The sequence below is a fragment of the Rhyacophila brunnea genome, unplaced genomic scaffold (genome assembly GCF_057557595.1).
Source record: "Rhyacophila brunnea isolate RB1 unplaced genomic scaffold, BYU_Rbru_1.0 scaffold_4, whole genome shotgun sequence".
NCBI lineage: Eukaryota > Metazoa > Arthropoda > Insecta > Trichoptera > Rhyacophilidae > Rhyacophila > Rhyacophila brunnea.
Window position 1 is genome coordinate 15,758,195 of NW_028233068.1, and position 12,382 is coordinate 15,770,576.

General features: G+C 33.8%; 1 protein-coding gene across 1 annotated transcript in view; it reads right to left on the reverse strand.

Moving 5' to 3' along the window:
* Rcc1 (Regulator of chromosome condensation 1) overlaps positions 1–12,382 on the reverse strand; it is a 28,234-nt gene that overhangs the window by 3,317 nt on the left and 12,535 nt on the right. Inside the window, exons 6-14 of the mRNA XM_085954575.1 lie at positions 12,203–12,334; positions 10,793–10,877; positions 10,048–10,194; positions 8,586–8,754; positions 7,690–7,811; positions 5,202–5,356; positions 2,093–2,425; positions 1,518–1,643; positions 565–655 (exon numbers count right to left, since the gene is read on the reverse strand). Coding sequence (XP_085810701.1) covers positions 565–655; positions 1,518–1,643; positions 2,093–2,425; positions 5,202–5,356; positions 7,690–7,811; positions 8,586–8,754; positions 10,048–10,194; positions 10,793–10,877; positions 12,203–12,334 — 1,360 coding nt within the window. The remainder of the gene's footprint in view (positions 1–564; positions 656–1,517; positions 1,644–2,092; positions 2,426–5,201; positions 5,357–7,689; positions 7,812–8,585; positions 8,755–10,047; positions 10,195–10,792; positions 10,878–12,202; positions 12,335–12,382) is intronic.

Consider the following 12,382-nt stretch of genomic DNA (forward strand, 5'->3'; position numbering starts at 1 on the left):
AGATAATATATGAATTATTGTAACATATAAAAAGAAAAATATTTCAATGACTCCTACGTAAACTAAATTGAATTTGCAAAAACATAATTTTGTGATTTGATGATTTTAATTTTTATACTATTTTGACACCATTAAGAAAATATATATTTTTACATTGGGTTCTGATCCGATGTGCATCTTTCAGAAACACCATTAATTGTATTTTTTTTTAAAAACTATGTAGAGTAAATACATAATATTTAGCCAAGATTATTATGTACATATATTTTTATAAATGGTGTCATATCATTATTACACAATTGTGTGCATTCTTGTTTTTGATGTCAATTATTGCCAAACAGTGCAAAAAACAAGGTTGTCAAATTTTTTGTTATCTTTGATATCTTTTGTATTTTGTCCCGGTTTGAAAAAGAAATGGTAAGCATACGAATAATGAATTTTACAGATAACACGACTGGAGAAGTCTTTAAACTTTTGCTACAAGTCCATGAAAGAGAAAGATAAATAATAAGGAATAAATAAATAAATAAATAAAAAGCAAGCCTTTATTCGAAACATACATACGGTCGTTGGAATCCTTTGATATTTTTGAATCAGTTTTTGGTTCACTTTCCTCGCTTATATCCTCCGCGATATCCAGACCACCGTTTTGTTTCTGAAACCACACAATGGAAAGACGTTTGAAACACCATCTATTAAAATTTATAAAAATAAATTACTTTGTGTTATGAGCCTCTGGCCAGTATGACAGCAAGCCGTTGCGACTCGACGCAACGGCTAGGCGGTGGGCTTAGGACCAAGAGACCAGTGATCCTAGTATTTGGAAAATATCACTTGAACTCCAACACCAAGTCAGTTGATGCATGTGTACCTACAAAAAATGTCAAACTGACATTACCAAACATGTTCGATCATCAATTTTCAATTAACAAACATCATTTGAATAACATAATACGACATTTTTAATACTGATAATCTTTTGTGTCCGCGTAGATAATTAATATTCAATACAATTTCGGTTTGACAGAAAGAAGTATACAACATTCAAAATTTACTTGATTTCTGTTCAAGACATATTTATTAGACAGCTGCAACTTTTGTTTCAATTTCACTACTCCTTATGTGTTAGTTTATGCAGCTGAAAATCAGCTGCACAACTCCAATTTATATAAGTATTACTATGCATAGCAGTGGTGAAGGGTAGAGGTAGGCTGTGGAGATCTGACACAAATAGTGGACACTAAGCTTTGTCAGTCATACTTATTTGTTTTCATCGAACTAGAAATACAAATTGCAGACGGTTTTTAAAATTCAATTAAACCCTGCCTAACCAAACCATAATTCAGTTTAATTTAAATCAACGAAGCGTTAAGCTTATGATATCTGTAATGTCTGGCTTTAATGTTTACAAATTGCATATTACTATTTTCATATATTAGATGCAGAAAGGCGGGTCAAAAAGTGCAATCTACGTGAAAGCATAAAAATATCAAACTCATCTATACATAGTTAGTTACGTTAATGTTTTTCTTTGAGTTTGAGTCTGTGGATGCGGTTGAACCTTTCCTCCCTCTCTTGGCTGCAGTTTTCTTTACAGGAGCCTTTTCTTTTTCCTTTTCCTTCTGCTCATCTTTACTTGATTCCTGCAAACAAAATATTGATAAGATCACTCGCTTGTGTTGTTTTTCTCTACAATTTACTAAGATTCAAATCTTCAGGATTTAAAAGCACAATCACACTAAATACTAAATAAACTAGTTAAAAGTGAGTTGAATTCATATAAATAAAAATAAGTATATGTACTAACTAACTTAAGTCAATTTTTCAATATGCCTACGCATTCGGAATACCTGCTATATTATATAACGGACTTTCGTCTTGAACAGACACCATTGCCTGAATTGGTCTGTTACAATGAGGTTTTATTGTATTTTGAACTAAATCTGATGGTCAGGAACTAACAATGTGGATAATATAGTATATATTTCCATCTATGTAAATTTATCAAATCAGCTCAAACCCTCTGTCCAATCAATTCTATTACAATAGTACACCTACAGCCTTCACCGACATAAACAGTGACTTCAAGTACCTGAACAGCCGGAGTCTCATCAACGTCCATTTTGGATTCGGCGTCTGTGTCAGATTTCTTATCGACGTCCTTCATCTCTTCATCTTCATCGGCGTCTTTTTTCTTTCCTTTCTTTTTATCTGCTGCGCCTTCTGTTTTTTTAGTTTTTGCTTTCGGTTCTTCTGATTCTTCTTCCGAAGCCTTTTCGTCTTCATCTTCTACCTCTTTCTTATCTTCTTTATCCTCGGCTTCCTCTGATTCAGGTTTACCTTTTGTGCTCTTGGATTTGATTGAGGGTGCCGTACTGGCCTTTTCTGATGCAGCTATTTTATCAAGATGTTCAGCTAATGACGCCTAAAATAAAGAAATAAAAAATGCACTACCCCATTGATTCAAAATGGACGGGACCGAAGCTCAAAATAAATTTCAATCTACGAAATGTAAAACGTTCTTTCATCAAAGACTGTCTATTAATATGTGTTAACTTATTTAGATTTATCGAATATTTTAGTATGGCGTGATTCCTAAATTATTCATATTTGGAATTTTAAATTATAAGTATGTACATATTTATATACGTCGCAAAAAGTCCAGAGATAACGCATCTAATTGTCAGTGTAGATGTGAACGTATTTAATAGTCCTCTGTTTAAAAAAATCTCACATAAATACCCAGACATTTCAAGTCCGTAGAACTAAATCTTTCTAGTATTATAATAAAAATAAATAAACAAAATAAATGAAACTATGCCACTATTCGATGAAAGAAAGAACACGGATTAAAATGGCGCATGCTCCCTTTTTGTTAAGTCTCGGGAGTTGTACTAGTCCAGTTTTGATATTTATGTAGTTAAACAAGAATCGTTCTGAAGATCGGTTCATAACCCGAAAAATCTGTCAAAAACATTTAATTTTAAAATCATTAAAAGTAGGTACCGAAATGAAAATTATAATATCAAGACAGTATTTTGTCAACTGTGTACGTCAGTGATTCCCAACTAGGCCGCAGAACCTTGGGAGCCCGATTTATGAAAGAAGCATTATCTAAGCTATTCAAGCACATTACTTTATTTTATATGAGAAATTTTATTTCCACTTTAATAATTTATACATTTGCAACTAAAAATTGCAGAGGCTTTTAAGTTTCACAAGCTTCCCCTGTAGAGGCGTTAGTTTGCCGCTGGCAGTCTTCTCTTTTCAATTTGACAGATCAAAAACAGATTGTGTGTAGTAACGTAACATCGTAGGGCTCTGTTATTTATTATTTTTGGGCTTTTAAATATTATAGTTGGAAGTGTTAATTGAACGTAGTTATGCAGAATGTAGCCAGTCCACAATGATGTCGAGCTGAGATAATGGCACTTTAGCAACAACATGATATTAAAATTGTATGTAAAATTGCAAATAGTATTTTATTTCAAGAATATTTTTTTTGCTGCTTAGCGATTTTCAGCAGAACGTAGAGAAAACCTTCTCGCATCTGATCTATATCATATCTCATTTTTTATTTTTTGTGGACTGGCTACTTTCTGCATAGCTATGTCCAATTTATATTTAAATTCTTATAAAAGTATTTATTGTTATTTCGTAATATGGGTACGTACATATTTTATTAATATTAGGTTTGTAAAATATATCGGGAGTTCTGTTTACATTCTCGTATTTACCATTGTAATATCAATATTAGGTACATATGAGGTAAATAATTGACGTAAGCAGCTTTTTTAAGGATAAATCGGCTACGTTCTTCAAGAATGCTACTATTAAATGCCACTATAACTGTTACTAATAAAATATGATAATCTCATTACCATATTTCAGGTTATTTTCCTGTTTACATGTTAACTTGAGCTGTTATTGGCTATCATGAAGTCCACAAACTTCATGACAGAAAATAACAGACCACAGACAACATTTTTAATACGGTAATAATAAGGTGTAACATGACCCGCAGAACAGAAATGGAGTACATATTTGGAAATTTATATCGCAACATTTATTATTGAACCAGAGCGAATTCTACAACAGTTATATGAAGGAACAAAAATTGAGGAATGGGTACCTACTAACTATTGTTTCCCAACCCTACCGGTAGTGACATACCGTATTGGTAGGTAGGTTGTGCGTCAACCATAAGTGTGTTCCATCCATTTCTCGTAAAAACAAAAAAAAATCGTTAAGGCCATGCATTAGTTGAGGCAGTCTAAAAAGATCGTTGCTAGGCGATGTGCGGATTGCGGGTGCAAAAGACGCCTGTCAAACGAAATATTATTTCTCATATAAATCCAACATACGTCCATTTTATGTTCTGTTTATTATTCTATTAGTAACAATAATAATATATTCATTGACATGTTTTCTTTTTAAAGTAAATGGGTAACGTTTTTAGTCATCTTTACACGATTTTAGAATTAATTGGCCCGTCGCCATCACGCAGCAAAGTGACGTATGTCTGACTCGACGTTCTCTCAATGAATGCGAAGCGAGTACAAAATTTCGTCGCGCGTACAGTTGAAAATTATTTGGCGTTTCACTGATGCGTCACCTTAATACAAACCTCCACTCGGTGGAGGCCCATATAATCTTCTTAGGATCGGACATGGTCAAAAAAAATAAAAAATGTTTAAGATAGTAACACATAAATCGCAGTAGGTAATGAATTTCGATAGCATTTGAGACAAAAATATTAAGAGTAGCGTTTTGAGTAGGCTTACGGTCGACCCACTGCTTACTGCTTAGCAGTAATTTTGTAATTTATCACCCTGGACTTCCATGTGTCAGCCAAGTAGGGGTTCTGCAATATTTGAAAAAATTCCTCGAGGGTTCTGCCAAACAAAAACGATTGGGAATCACAGATGTACATATTAGTGGTGATTTACTGTAATCTTTTCCATATTACAAATGAAAAAGTGGAATTTTTTTTAAGGAACGTCTTTAAACAAGAATATTATTATACTTGATCTTTCATTTTTTCAATTTGAAATTATATAATGACATTGTTGCATGAATTGAAATAATGAAACAAATAACAAAAGATAATAGAAATGAGACTGATAAGCCAGACACTTCTTATTGACATATTGACATTATTGACATAAAAAGTGCCACACAGACAAGATGAAATGACTCACAATAAGCAGAACTGTGTGCTGTCCGCCCCCCCTGACAGAAATGGCCGACCTCCCTTCCAGTTGTTTCGTTTGAAGAACTTTCGGCAACCACTCATCATCTTCTGCACCCGTTCCCAGCTGACCTGATGAGCCCATGCCCCAAGAATATATCTCACCTGAAATATATAAATATATGTAATAATTATTGAAGTGATTTATTATTTACTCATTTAACACATTGCAGACAGAATTAATTTTTCAGGATCACTTAAAAAGGCACACTGATTACTAAAATTGATATAACTCATCTATTATTCATTCAATTCAAATAAATCTTTTAAATATTTATAGGTATTGAATTTTTCTATTAAGTATTTACGTTTTAAGTTAACGTGTATAAGTAAGTAAATTGAAAAAAACATGTCAAATATAGTTTTTTGGGTTTTTTTAGCCTTTTTTTATACAAAATGACATAGATAAAAAGTCCATGATAGAAGTAAATAATAAAAGGAAGATATACTAAAACTGGAGCTAAATATAATACTCTTCAAGATAGTTAGAAGATGAGGGGCCATTTTATGTTTTTTACCGTCTCAACACCTCATATCTAGCGAACTGATCATTATTTTTACAAATTTAAATAAAAATAGATTTTATAAATCAAATATTTCTTAAAAAATATATTGGACTGTATATAACTAACATCATACAATGATAGCTACATATATTATTAAGTAATTTCAACTTTTAAAAAAATCAAAATATGATTAAAATTGTTTGATTTTCATCATGTCCTGCATCCTGTAACACCGGCGCCAATTTGGCGCCGATAGGGTACGAGGGTTAAATAAAAAATATTCACAAGTAAATCAAAACCGATGGAGAAAAACTCTTCTGCCTAACATAAGAAAATCATTAAAGATAGTTATGAAAACGCATTCCAAGATTTAACTATCTCAAAGTAGGTTTGAACTGTCAAAAGTAATGTTTCTTAACCCACCAGTCACGCCAACTAGATAGAGCGAGATACAGGACAACAATTGTACAACTTGACGTGCAGTGATATTTACCTCGCAACACTAGCGCCACGCCACACCTCAAGTTATAGTTTTCACTCTCACAACCATCAAATTGATCAAGTGAAATATTATCAACAAATTGCAAAGGCAAATTTACAACATAATAATACAGCAAAACCTCGTTAATAAGAACACTGATAATTCAAAATTTTTGCGAAAAAAAAGTCCCTTGAACATTATTTTCATATAAAACCACCATTCGTCGAATTTCGTAATTCGAAATACCCGAGTCCTGGCATATAAAAATGTTCAATAAATCGTACTTAAGTACACTATTTCACGAGCCAATTATTGAAAACTTTTCTTAAAACATCATATATTACTTATTTTATGAAAGTAATAAAAATAACCCTGACATTTTATGACCCATTAACACATTGACTGCTGAGTAGATAATTACTTTTAAATTATCACATTTAAAATGCATGCTAATTACATCGATTGGTCGGTCGCCTGATCGTTACGCACTAGGTGCGCCTTCAGCGTCCAATGACTTAACACACACAGCGGTATGTCATCAGAGGCACAACTGCACTACAGTCAAAGGAAAAACAATAACTCACATGTTTCAGGGCTGTAGGTATTTATTGTTTATTGGATTTCCACATAGTTTTACTGGAGAAGCAATGCCAAACAATTGTGTTGACGAATTGGAAAAATAAGAAATATTTCATATTTTTTTATAATTCTAGCTCAACACGTCACGTAAATACCTACCTACATTACTAGGTAACTTCAATTAACAGAATAATGACACATGGTATTTGCACAGATTTTAATTTTAATTTGAAATAATGGTATCGGAAATTTGGTAGGCAAATCTATGTTCGTAAACGAAATTAATGAAAATCAAAAATTATTTTTTTTTCAAAATTTTTATATTTTTCCACATACATTTCATATTTCAATTTTTTTTCGATTTTCTTCCTTTCCTTTAACGAGGTTTTACTGTACATATACAAAGCAAATGTGACACTATATTATAAACATGATATTATAATGCAACAATTATTACATATTGGGTATATATAATTCTAGTTGACAATTCTTTGGGTTAAACAAAATAAGAAACGTTAGTGGTATTGCGCACCACCGTTCTAGTGAAAATTCACTGAAATAGCAGAATATTTTCATTTTGACAGGTTTAAAACTCGCAAATTAGATAACTGCTTAGTATACAGAATTTGTTCCACATGAAACGAAAAAATGTTATGGAATCGACTACTTGGAACAGAACTGCAGACAATATATATTATTACATATTTTTTAATTGGCTTATTGCAGTGGAGGTTAAGTTCAACACGTTAGGTCTGCGACCCATGGTTGCAGAACCAGACATTCTGCCACTAGACACTCTTCTGGCCAACTAAGATAAACAATGGTTCTGTTTGTTTGCAAGTTTAAACAAGATAAAGAGAATCATTAATTACCATCATCAGTGACTGCAAAAGAAGCGGACAACCCACACGCGATCTGGACGCATTTCTTTCCGGACAGGGAAGAAACGGGTGTCAGCTCTGTTGCATCATCGCAACCTTCGCCCAGACCCAGCCTGAAAATTAACATAAACATAAAACCATTAATAACTAATAAAGTGTAATTCACTAAAGGAGACAATACCGCACATATAATTGATATAGCTTGCACAATAAACAATTCTGTGGCGTCTCCCATGCTGTAGCATCTGGTAAACTCATGACAATGCCACGGAAATATGTGCCTTATGCGGAGTAAATTAAAAAGTGAGCTACAAATAGCGCTACGTCCAATTTTATTTTGCCTATATTTATTACATTTAAGAGTTTATCGGCTGAAACAAATTACCATTTGGTTCTAATTTCGACATAGAATACAATGGAAAAAATAATCTCACGTTAAAACAGATAATTGAAGCTTGAAACATAAAAACGTTGTTTCCCGAAAATATTGAATTGTGGAGTTGTCGCTTTTTGTAATTAGACGCCTCATACATAATGTAAAATTAAAAAAAAAAAAAAAAAAACCAATTAACTTCAAAGCAAGAGTATTTTGGAAACTGATTTATTTCAAAACCGATTATCTCGGCTGCAACCAAACTGACTTAAGCACTGTTACCATGAAACCAGAGAATTTATATTTCATATAAATCAATCTTGATTCATTAGTGGATCAGATTTTTCCCTAGTCTGCAAATATTCTGAAGGCAATGAATAACAATTTGTCACCCGAGTTCCAACTTACTGTAAGATGAGTTTTGAGGTGGTCTAGATTCAAGTTAGAATCTAAACATATTACTTGATGTATAGTAAAATTACAGATAGCATATTCCAAATGGTAAATGGCCTACCTGCCATACTCTTTTCTGCCGAGAACATAGCAGACTCCATCTCCATCGAGGGCCAAAGTGTGGTGCGGTCCTCCTACAATTTGAGCCCAACTGGAAGAAATGTTGGCCGCCGAAAAGGCTTCACTCAGCACCGGCGTGAACACGGTCTGCGGAGCACCTTTGCGGACTCCTGCAACATAATATCAAAAAGACATATTTTTCTATCAATGAGTCCTAGTTTGCAGAATGTTCATCAGAAGCCGTTAGATATTCATTACATGTATTCACTAATTGACTAGACCAGTGATTTTTACTTATGACACTCAGCTGTGTACGTTGATATGCTAAATTCACAAACTTTAGGGCAATGCCGAAGATTGCTGCAGCCCGATTTATCAACAAAGCACTACAAAACCCGCTGCGCGGCTACTTCGACTAATACATGACTGAAGTATGGGAAATTTATAGGAAATATTGTGCATATACAGCATTGAATGGCATCTAGCCATGAATAAAAATTAACTATAAGTGCGAGTGAGTAAGCATTCGGCATGCTTATACCTCCTCCGCTCTATGCGTTAGAGTAAGATAGAATTTTTACGGAAGAAACAAATCAACACGGAATTTTTGTGTCGGTTTCATGGAAATTAAATAACATTTTTATCCATTTTGGTAATGACTTCATATTTAATCAGTACTTACCCATTAACGTTGCATTATTAAACAATTGATTGTTAACTTGTTAACCGCGGAGCATTTAATTACCACATTTAAATAACATGCTAATTATATCGAATAGCCAATCAATGAGGGCACAACAGGTGTGCAAGGATTAAAGTACATAGCTAATTAATCCTTAGAAGCTAGTTACGTCTCCAATATTACAATATTCAATACAAGAATCTGAACGGAATTTACTACGTATTTTACTACTAAACATGTGTGATTATGTATTACAAAATCACAATAAATTCTTAAATGAGAATTTAAACACAAAATAACACTTTCAACAGTAATAGTTATGTAAAAGACAATAGATGAACAGCCTTCTACAATATTACGTACGACATTAAACATCTGACGTTTACATTTGTCAAACTGACGATTGCGAGCGGCTCTGCCATCAAAGCATATGTACTTAAATTCGTATAATAATTTCTCGTACTTTAACTGAAGTAGGCTTGCGCAACGGGTCCGTAGTACTTCGTTCAGAAATCGACCTCCTGAAAACCCAATAATGGCCGATGTCCTAAGACTATTCATTTGACCTCTACTAATGACCAGTCATTTAATTTACTGATTTTCCGGTTTGCATCCATAATTTTATTTCATGTAATATTATACTTTTTACAATGGCTCAGACCTTTGACGGATATGCAGACTATAATAAACCGCTGAACCCTACTTTAAACATTTTAGAAGATTACACGGGCAAAGAAATATATCGATTATAAATTAAATAAAGAAATTAAAAAAAATATACCGATCTGCTGATAGTTATTGAGGCCCCACACGAAGATATCTCCTTTGCCAGCTTTCCTCGCATAGGTGCAGTGCGTCCCCGCCCACACTGCATCAAAGTCTGCTTTGTCTTTCGAGAACTGCAGGGGAGCCGGGATCAAAAGACCATCTGCAATGATACAATTGATCACATATAGGGTAACAATCTACATATTATGTACTGTAATCGTTACAGGAATATTGTATCAATGTGGAGTATTCTGCTGTGCACCCCCCTTCCACCCTGTGACATACATATAATCTAAGTTTTAAGGTATTCAACACAATTTTGAAGATATATAAATGCCGAAATATAGTAAAATCCTGCTATTTGTACCTACTTGTTCTTTATTGCCTGTCCTCTCAATACACATCTTTAAAGCTTCAAGTAGGTTGTGATCTACGATCCAGTATCAAAATTGACAGTGATTTAACACTATCATATTGTCATTCTTCAACTCGAACAAATGTATTAAATTTGGTTGAGACTGAGGCGTTACAAATTATTAGCCGTGACAATTATACATTTTGGTCTTTTTTTGGGCACTTATTGAACTCATCGTCCAACTATTCTCCCACTGTCCAAAGAGCCTACTGTGTGACAAAATGCGTGGTTTCGAATCATCTCTTTCTCTCTATTATGCGGCAGGCCGTGAATAATGCAATAAGAAGACAAACAATATTATGAGCACGGTTATACATATTATAATAAATAGTGAAGACATTACTCAATCCCAGCCGGCTGTGACGATCACAGGAGCGGGCAGTCACCCTTCCCAGCTGTCCTTGTTCACCACACCCGCAAGTGAAAATCTGAAAAAAGAAACAAATTTAAAATGTCAAATAATTATTGTGGATAATTAAAACTTGCCATTTACTATAACTATATTTCTGGTAAATCAGTAATCAACATTACATTTACAACTCATAAATATTTAGATTCTACGGATCAATCAGCAGAACACAGCGTGTCGGCTTTTTCGGTGACTTCTTCAATTGAATATTCCTCATCACTGCAGTCATTCCCAACATTTTTGGTTTGAGGAACCCTTGAAATATTTTATAAAATCCTGAAGAATCCTAGAGCTGTCTGACAAATATTAGTTTCGACAAGGGTGAAAATTAGATTAACGACATTAACATCCCATGTCTGGGTTTACTAGGAACAAACATCTCTATATCATTTTGTTTTGTAATGATTTTATGTCAATATACTTGGTATTTTAAAGATAATTAGGTACATGCATTATGCTAATATATCATTATCAGCCGGGGTTGATCCACTACTGGACGAAGATCTCCCCTAGCTCCCTCCACTCTTCTCGATCTTCAGTTCGCTGCCACAAATTCACCGAACATTCACCGAACTTTATGAGTTCATTAATCCAGTGGATTTTAGAGTGTCTGTATGGGTGTTTAGTGCCCCTTGGATACCACTGTATGACGGTATTTGTCCAGCGGTTGCTCACTCGCCAAGTGACATGTCCAGCGCATTGCCATATATATCTAAGTTTAACTTTTAAAATACATCATTGGTTTATTAATATGTCAAATATTTTTCATATAGTTTTGCAGATTCCCACAAATACCGGTTGAAAATCACTGGCACATGGGGTGATTTGCTTGCAGCGGATACACGAGATAAAATTTTTACAAAACACAATTAATCTCAACTTTTAAATTACTGCATGTGTGGTACCAGAGAGTATGTAATTAAGCAATGTGCAAAAACAAATTCACTCGTGTCACATCAGTCTGCTGATGCGAAGTGACTTATGGTCCGAACAGATTACACTTAGGTAATGTGTTTAAAGCAGTGATGCACAAATCGCGGCCCAAAATAACAAGTACTTCATCATCAAACTTTACATTGAATACAACAAAATTCTATGTTTGATGTGTAAAAATTATGCAGTAGCAAAGGAATATAATCTGAATTATTACTGACAGAACATATAATTTAAAATAATAAAATATATGTCTCGTTTAGTATAATATATCATTATTTTTCAACACTTTTATTCAATGCGAAAAAATGGATAAATCGGCTCTTCTTTCAAATAGGTTGTGCACCACTGGTTTAAAGCAACAAATTATGGCAAATCATACAAAAACTTTCAGCAAAAAAGCTTTCTTACCTGTCCGTGGTCTGTTAACATGACAAGATGGTCTCCACCAGACGCAATCTGCACTACCCGGTGTCCGGGCAGCATCTCCACCGGCTTCCGCTCGTTGCCCTTCAGCGTCAGTCCCATGGGTCCGTGGATGTCCTGATAGAACCAACATAACATCACAAGTTTATAAGCATAATATACAAA